The sequence below is a fragment of the Odocoileus virginianus genome, unplaced genomic scaffold (assembly GCF_023699985.2).
Source record: "Odocoileus virginianus isolate 20LAN1187 ecotype Illinois unplaced genomic scaffold, Ovbor_1.2 Unplaced_Contig_1, whole genome shotgun sequence".
Taxonomy (NCBI): Eukaryota; Metazoa; Chordata; class Mammalia; order Artiodactyla; family Cervidae; genus Odocoileus; species Odocoileus virginianus.
In genome coordinates, this window is record NW_027224318.1 from 1,791,708 (window position 1) to 1,800,995 (window position 9,288).

The 9,288-nt window shown below is 36.6% G+C and overlaps 1 protein-coding gene across 7 annotated transcripts in view; it reads left to right on the plus strand.

Moving 5' to 3' along the window:
- Positions 1-6,871, plus strand: part of ATP11C (ATPase phospholipid transporting 11C) — a 166,031-nt gene extending 159,160 nt beyond the window's left edge. For 3 of the 7 annotated variants that reach the window (XM_070463261.1, XM_070463260.1, XM_070463264.1), the window contains 2 exons: positions 1,236-1,340; positions 4,318-6,871. In XM_070463261.1, coding sequence (XP_070319362.1) covers positions 1,236-1,337 — 102 coding nt within the window. In that variant the 3' untranslated portion in view covers positions 1,338-1,340; positions 4,318-6,871. Of the gene's footprint in view, positions 1-484; positions 576-1,235; positions 1,341-4,317 lie in introns of those variants that run through there. The other 4 variants (XM_070463265.1, XM_070463263.1, XM_070463262.1 and 1 more) reach the window with 3 other exon arrangements.
- The last annotated feature ends 2,417 nt before the right edge of the window (positions 6,872-9,288 follow it).

The window sequence follows — 9,288 nt, forward strand, 5'->3', positions numbered from 1 at the left end:
AGGTTTTTAACCTGAAAATGCCCAAGGACAATCAGTCCGTATTACATGTGTGCAATTGGACAAGATGAGATAGTTACTTGAAGATAGGTTGGTGATGGATCCTGAGCATAGCTCTCTGATCATTGAATTTTAAGCAACGTAAATTAGTGAATTAATGATTAGAGATGAACTTTATTTCAGTGAGAAACATACTTTTAAATTATTTTATTCAAAATAGTCAATATTCCCATGAACCAAAAGTTTTTAAATTGATATACAGAGAAATAGCAGTTTGCTCATACAATAAACTATTCCTAACTCTAACTCTACTTTTACTTCAGAAAGTAACGTCTTTAAAACTAACGTCATTTCGACTTCTAATTCTCAAGGTTTCTTTTTAAATGTCTTACATTTCAGAGAATATTTACTTTTTTCTTTCTTTTTGGTTTCTGCATTTCTCTTTTTTCTACTGCAATTTTCCACCTTTTGTGCAATTGTGAACAAGGTAACGAAACGCCTCCCTTCCTCAGGAACATCTACTATCTTCATGCTTTCTCAAACTTCCAGCAATCACAGTTTCTCTTGGAGTGAATAAGGTGATTTCCTTTCTTAATGTACCAACTTGCTTGCATTCTCATTTGCTTGACATCATTTTCTGATTCTTTATGAAAAATTCTCATGACTCATCTTTATATCTTCTATTTGATACTTAAGAATATTTTGCCATTTTCCTTTAATCATTTGTTCACCTTCTCAAATTGTCACACTGGAGAATAAAAAACCTGGACTGTAAGTCTAGTCCCACTGGTTCCTGGTACACAGTAGAAGCCACAGCGTGTTAGAGTTAGTCTGTTCACTAAGATAGAAATGTTTTGCACAAATTTCTTTGTTCAGTACACTCAGAATACCGGAACAACTCTCAGAGGTGTTCACCAAAAGGATGGTAAGGTTTACTAATCAAACCATATTGCCTTCATCTACCACATAACTTACCAGTGTCATTTCAAAAACTCAAGTTTGCCACGTACTATTAATGTCTGTATTCTACCATGAAAACAATTCAATGCAAGGTGGAGACTTTCTTAGGTCTTTAAGTGTATTCATTAAATGTTATGCATTTGCTATAGTATAATCATGTGTACTTTTGGCCAGAAGAGTAGTCTTATAGGAAATGATTTTTTTTCTTCCTACATTTTTATCACCAGGTAGGTTACCAATCTTTAAATGCTTTAAGTATCTTTACCTCACTATTACAGAGCGATCTAAGCTGTAAAAAGGCATCTGACTCGTTATCCACCAGACCTTCAGTCAGACCTCTTCTTTTACGAACATTCTCAGATGAATCTAATATATTTTAACAGGTACCTAGTGTTAAAACAAGTGGGCTGGCTTTAAAGAAACAGATTAACAGCATTATAAAGAAAAAATGAAAATATCACTTTCTAAATTTTCTCTGCTGTTGGTGTGGTGAACTTTATACGATTCTTTGAAAAATATAAAGATGCATTACTTGGAATATGGGGAAGTACATATTTTAAATTTGCTAAGCCCCAAAATAAAATTTTATGCATTTTCCAGAGCCAAAGAGTAATATAATATATTTAATTTGTAAGGGGCATGTTTTTATGGCATCAACATGAGAAGGCTTGTTACCACTGATAAGGAAATATAATTGGATTTTAAAAGATCATTTGGAAAATTAAAAATAAATATTCCAAAATTGCATCTGTATAATATCAAGTCAGTTTTAGTATTGCATGTTCTTTTGGGAATTATGTGGAAATAATTCAGTGTGTCTGTACCTCCATGTGCTATGTCTGTGTTTGCAGGTATATATTTATGTCCTTGTAAATGTCCGATCCCCAAGTGTATGGTAATGAACCAATCTACTCTAATCACTTTCTGTAGTGTCAAGTTTTATTCAAGCTAAGTATTTCAACTTTCGGAGGTGAAAGCTTTCCTAGCCATTCAGGGGGATGCTAGCCTAATCATTTAGAATGCATCATAATTAATTTTTCCAAAAGTGAGTAAATTCATCATATAACATGTTATTTCATTTACCTCCCGCCCAAAAAAAAATATTTGGAAGGAATTGATATGCCATGGGAGGAATCTTTGAAGTCAGAATGACTCCTCTATGTGTATTTTGTTTCCCACTGCAGGGGCCTCTGTCACCCCAGGCCTTTCAAGGTGTTTTATCCCTCCATGGTCATTTAAAGTACTTCATGAATGAGGTTTACGAATTTGTCAGCTTAGAAACAATTCCACACAGCTTAGGGCAGGGCGTCTTTCATGCACACATAAAAATTAATGATCATCATGAATGACATTGCACATCAGTTCACTTTGATGCTAACAATTGTGAGGCCACTTCATAGGCCCATTTTCTCATCAGCTATCAGCTTCCCTACCCTTCAGCAAAGAATAAAAATTGAGCTAAAAAATTGAACCCATTGGTTCTTCTGTCTCCTACAGTTCATAACAGTCTGTATCTGCAGTGTTATTTTGGGAGGCGACTCATTTTGTCTCAGTCTACCTCCTTTTACCCAGTTGGAGTGACTCAGTTCAGTCGCTCGGTCATGTCCGACTCTTTGCGACCCCATGGACTGCAGCATGCCAGGCCTTCCTGTCCATCACCAACTCCCAGAGTTTACTCAAACTCATGTCCATTGAGTCGGTGATGCCATCCAAAATATTTTCCTTCAGTAATGAATCTGCTTCCTAGTAGCCTTCAAAGTCTTTGACCATCTTGTCCCAGATAGCCATGTCCTAAGCTGTGTGGTGTATTTTAGTGAATTTTTTATCCCCCTGGATTGCTTTACTTAGCTTGGTCTGTGGTTTGGGAGACTAGGCTGGGTAGCAGACATTGCTACTGTTTTTGGTCTCTCCAGGGCCTTAACTCCTACCATGTTAAAACTAAATAAGTTTTTGTGTTGCTTTGTTTTTTTCAAAAACGATTGTTTTATTTTTAAAGTAATTATTTCTTCTGGGAATATATTTTCATATGACATTATTTCTTCTCCAAGGCAGAGAAATCTGGCAGTTAGTTTAGCCACTGAGTTTGTCCCTTGGTTGTTAAGGAAACTGCCTGACTCCTTATATAAGTTCTCATGTGAATGTCAGCCTTATTTTGGTTAGCGTCAACTTGCCCCTGCTACCTGAAGAACTAATATGAGAATGTGTGTGTGTGCCAAGTTGCTTCAGTCATGTCTGACTCTTTGCGACCCTATGGACTATAGCCCACCAGACTCCTCTGTCCATGGAATTCTCCAAGCAAGAATACTGGAGTGGGTTGCCATGCCCTTCTCCAGGGGATCTTCCCAGCCCAGGGATCGAACCTGCGTCTCTTACATCTCCTGCATTGGCCTGTGGGTTCTTTACCACTAGCGCCACCTGGGAAGCCCCCAATATAAGAAAATGAAACATCAAAAGAAATGGAAGGTATTCTACAGGGCTTCTAGTCCAAGCATGGCAAGGAAGGTGCACCAAAAGGGGAAGAAAACAGTACACCCCTTAAGGCCTTCCACTACCCACGGTTTTAAAATTTGAATTTTTGAGTGTTGAATCAAGGTTAGGTTTACCTCCTTGACAGTAGGACTTGTACTTCTCCACATACCTGATTTACAGGCACCAATTCTCATGCCACATCCTAATGATAGCGTGTGATAGTGTTTAGAGGATGAAGAATCTAGATTTCCTAGGGTGGTTTCTGTGGTTTCTTTTCTAAAAAGATAATGAATAAGGAAAACAGAAGAGTCAATTGACTCAGAGATACACGATCTATCAGAAAAAAATTAACATAGGTATTATAGAGAGGAAACATGTTTCTTTAAGTAAAAGTGCTTTCTTAACAATCTTTCAAAACTGAATATTAGAGTTTGTCATAATTAACACAACCAAAAACCAGTCATCAATTCATTCATTCATCATGTCCTGAGAACCTGCTGTGTGCCAGACACTGGACTGAGTGCTCCAGACAGAAAGTTAAATAAAACATCCCTGTTTTCATGGGGTAGGGCTCACAGCTAGAAGGGATCCTAGTCAGCTAAGCCTCTGCTGTCCTAGTGGTAACAGTTCTTAGGAGAACCCTGGAGCAATCCAAAAGCAAAAAGCAAGTCTGAATCTGTTCAGCTGACAGATGAAGAAAAGATTAAAAACTGGTTATTGTGTCACTTTTTTCCCCAAGCATGTGAATAAAACTTGGCAGCTTTTTTAAGACAACTGGTTTACTCTCATAACAAAGTTTACTACATGATTTATTTTTTTAAGTGCTAAACAGATGGTTTCACATTATTATTAAAATTAATGTTTTAACTCCATATATTTTACATCTTTCAGAATCCGAATCTTGAACTGCCTATGTTATTGTCCTACAAGCATATTGACAGTGGTTACAGATAAGAGAGAAAGCATGAAGAAACAACTTCAAAAAGTTACCATCTCAGGATACTTGATATGCAACAAACTAAACCACTATTTTACATCTGAGGTTCAGAATAAAATGTCCAGTAAAATACCAAATGACTCTCTTAAGCATTTATAGTTATTATAAGTAGCCATTGTGTCCAAAGTTCTTAAGTTATGAATTATATGAAAGTTGAAAGCAAGAATATATAGAATTTCTGACTTTAGATAGAACAACTACCAAATGAGTGCTCTTTTAACCCATGAACTCTGAATGGATTTAAATACAATAGAATAAAGTAGAAGTCGTGCAATGGGAATGAATAGAGTTTGCTAATCTTACTTTTTTGCCTGGCAAAAGAAATAGGCTGTTTGGATCACATTTCTTGTTCATACTGAATGATGATCTCAAATTTTTTCAACATATGAAAGGAATACTTGAAAATATAAAAGAACTAAATCAATGCATCAGATAGTAGTTAATCTTTTCTGTTCACCCACATGCTGATTATCCTTGCCAAAAAGTGCATTGAAAGGTGGAAAGAATGTTAACCCTGGGTATTTTTGCAAAAATCCAAAAAAAAATTATTTATTTTTGTTCTTCTGAATTACACTTAATGGGTAGAAGACTACTAGATTTGAAAAGAAATCATTTCCTATCACTTCAGTGACCCCTCAAAATAGTTAAGATGTAACAGATTTTTCCAATATTAGTTTTACTGGGGTCAGAGGTAAAAAGGGAAAACCACAGTTACATTAGAATGCCATAATTTTTTTTGTGGAGGGGAAGGAAGAATAGCTTATTTGAAACTGTTAACACTTTCTATTTGGAAGAGGTTGCACCTGTGTGCATATTCAGCACTTTTTTTTTTTTAACTTGGCAATTTGGGAAGGAGGAAGGGTCCATAACATGACTCTGAACATGAATGTTGTCTCTCTTAGCAAACATGGCTAGGGTAATGGTCTAACTCTAAACCATGAGGTTCACCTTGGTTAAGTCCTCCACTTACTGGACTAGAGGGAGGTTATATAGCCTCCTAAGGAGCTCACTTAAAACATAAAAATAAATGTGATATGTTTTCTTTATTAAATGTTAAAATTAAACATATATGTTTTTTTTTTGGATATAAGTGACTACATTTGACTCCTACATTGAAATGGTCTTTTAAAAGGTATTTTTATTCCAGTTTCCATTTTTGGTTGTCTTTCTGGCATGCCTGTACACTTATTCGTGTTTATATTGTACCTTGATTTGGAGAAGTATTAGATTCAGTCTATACCAATGTACTTATAAAGTCCGTATGACATATTTGATTCTTCCACTTACATTTTGTGTTAATGTTTAGGTGTAATTTTTCTTAAATTCTCGAAAGGACATAATTTCAGTTATCAGAAACCATTCCATCATTACTGACCCTTTTTCATTATTTCATTTGTTACCATCTATCAGTATTATTTTTGAGTATTTGTTAGGTGTCATCACGCCTTCCTAAGTGTGCTGTGTCCTCGTAGCCTAGTATTTGTAGTAGTCTGCTGAAAACTAAGTCAGTATATTCTCTACCTATTCCAAAGAGCTAAAAATCAGAGCCAGGAAAGCTTTTGATGTTTTGTTGTTGTTCTTGTGTTTATAATTGTTGCTGTATTATTACTGTTGTTTTACATAAGAATTATAGAGACTGTGAATACCAAGAGCCCACCTTAACTAGAGAGGCTTGTTTAATGCAGACCATTGGAGGTTTGACATCAAAATATCTAGGGTAGTAGAAATATAACTGGTGGCATGTAAAATTCCTTGCAACCTGGAAGAAAGATAAGTAAGGGGGATATAGAGTCGTGTCTTATAAGGTACCCATTACACTGCAGCTCAAATTCACGATGACAATGATGTGTGATATAGCCTGGATTCTTGAAAGGGACCTGACTTGACTTTTTTAAAGATAGATATTTTATTAATGAGCTAAAAAATAGGGTTGGTGTGAGGTTAGCATAAGTAAGCCATCCAGTATCCCTATCACTACAATCTAACCACCTTATTTTGTGCCAGAGAAACTGATAAAATGTAATAATAGGATCATATACCCATCATTTGAATAACTTTCAACTACAAACTGTCCTTATAGTTTTCATAACTGTTGTCCATTGTTTGAGGATGTTACTACTAAATTGAAAACATAAATTCCATATCTACCACATCTACACCAGCAACAGTATAAAATGTAAGCCTAAATTTGCAAAATTCATAATAATTTAGTGATGGAATTTTTTAATAACATGCAGTATATAAATGCAGATTTTATGCAAGTGTTGACAAAATCATTTTTCAGCTTACAAAATGGGACTGCAATATTACATTTTTCACTTCAGCAATTTTTTACATCATTGCTTTCTATAATGAATGTGAATGCCATCTTTTATGAATGCAACTTGCCTTTTTCATTACAGAAATTTTGTTCGATGTAATCAATAAACTTTGGTATGATATAATTGACATTTTTAGTCTCTTTTTTTGTAAAGGTCCGTTTGACATAAAAGTAATATGGAAGCAATTTGGCGATGGGAAATAAGTTTCTAATTTCTGTTTTGCCTGTACAGCTCACAAAAGATTGAGCTGGCAAATGCAAACTGGCATTTGAGGGCGGTACTTAATTTGGGGACATTCTGATATTTGGGAGTTCTGAATAAGGCTGGATCTGGTTGCTGTATATGGAAAAGTCCAGCTAAATCGGCAAGTATGTATTACTAGGTTTCTGTGTGCTAGGCAGTGCCCACTTGTTGCACGTTGTGCGATATATGGTCCACGTCTGCATCCCATTGAAATCATTTGATTCTTTTTTTTAATATTGATTTATTTATTCAGCTGTGCCGGGTCTTAGTTGCAGTACGTTGGATCTTTAGTTGTATGCAGGGTCTGACTCCCCGACCCAGGATGGAACCTGGACCTCTGCATTGGGAGTGTGAAGTCTTAGCACTGGACTACCAGAGAAGTTCATGAAATCATTTGATTTTTAAGTAGCCAAAGATGCAGGGATTTTACAATAGAGAGTGTGTGTGTGTGTGTGTGTACATCTTCCTCTCCCTCGCACCCTTCTCCCTCCCTTCCTTCCCTCTGTTGTTGCTCAGCCTGCCTCTGATGCCTTGTGAGTGTCCCTTTCCTTGAAAAACCCTGCTCTCCGTGACTCCTAAGAAACTAGTCACCTGGGTAGTTGGTTTCATTACATTTGTACACTTCCGTCTCTGTATTTTTATCATCTTTTAATCCTGTTAGTCTTTGACCTACATTGAGAAAATGCATTTCATCTTTTTTTGTTGTTAAGTGGGAAATGTGCTCAATGGGGAGGTGAGACTTGAGTTCAAGTTTCAGCTTTGCCACTAAAAGCCATTTCCCTCTCGATCCTCTTTTCTCTCACCTGTAAAGTGGTGTCTTGAGGGTGAGGGGAGAGCAAGTGAGGTAAAAGATCATAATTTCTTTTTAAAATGGCATTTACTAGCCAGACAAATGCATTGGTATTTTTATATTAAGGGGTTTTATTGATGCTTTGACACTTGTAATCAATAGTTGTCATTTACCAAATTTTCATACATGTGTCTTAGATTCTTTCCGTCTTCTTGGAGTTAGTCTGTTTAGGTTTCCTTCCCTTCCCCCATCCAGTCTGGTGAGGCACCGCCTCACTGTTGAGTCTGCCCAGGACCGGCCAATGAAGTAAGTATTGTGACGGACTGAGTGGTTTGGCCCCTTCAGTGAGAAGCAATGCAAAGGTTAGGGGCTGAGGTTATCACTATGGTTATTCAGTGAATGTGTCCGCGACTGAAGCACTGGGTGCATACTAACGAAGCTTGAAAGCCTGAATTCTGGGAATAGTTGTCGGGAGAATGAGGGGCTTAATTATTTCACAACATTTTTTATTTAATTTGACACATTTTTCCAGCAGCTGATGGGTAAGGAAACGTGGCCTCAGTTCCTAGTACATGGACCTACTGTGAAAAAGCACTACTGTGAAGAGCAAACAAGTCCTCATCCTATGGGCAGGCCACTGGCTGGACAGTGCGCCTCTTCATGGAGCAGAGTTCCTGCTAGCCATGGGTCTTTGGCCTTGGCTCTTTGGTTAGGGAGAGACAACAGATGTTCATAGTTAAAATGCCTGCTGCTTCTTTGATCTCTTCATCAATTTGTTAAGACAGATTTCCTACCAGTAAAGTCACTAAAATCCCAGTTCATCATATAAGCTAACACTTAAGTAGCATTTACTATGTGTCAGGCACTGTTCCACTGACTTTACATATATTCACTCCTTTAGTAATCCCCATAACCCTATGAAATAGGTATTAACACTTTTTTGATATCAGCTATGAAACAGCATCAGACAGGCCCAAACTGAGGGCTATTCTACACTTTAACTGGCTTGTAATCATCAACATTATTAACATGATTAAAGACCAAGACCCAGGGATGCCCAGATAAAGGAAAGGAAGATGACAAGTGCAGCGTGTGATCCTCAGATCCTGGACCAGATATTGGGACATTGGTGGGGTAATTGGTAAAGTTTGTGGTATATAGGTTATATCAATGTTAATTTCCTGATCTTTAAAATTTTGCTGTGATTGTATATATTTGGGGGGATCTGAGTGGAGAGTATATGAGAATTCTTTGCACTGTTTTTGTAGATTATTTCAAAATCATAATTTGAAAAATAAAGCTAGAACATAATGAAGCATACAGATATTAATGGGAGAAGGCATTAAGCTGACTCTAGAAGACTAAAATATAATCTATTAACAAATATCTGCATGGCACTTTACAGAATGTTTTAACATACCTCATTTAATCTTCACGGCAGCTCTGTGTAGAGATTACATCATGAGACTCTAGATTCTTACAGATAAAGAAACTGAGGCTCAGATAAGTTA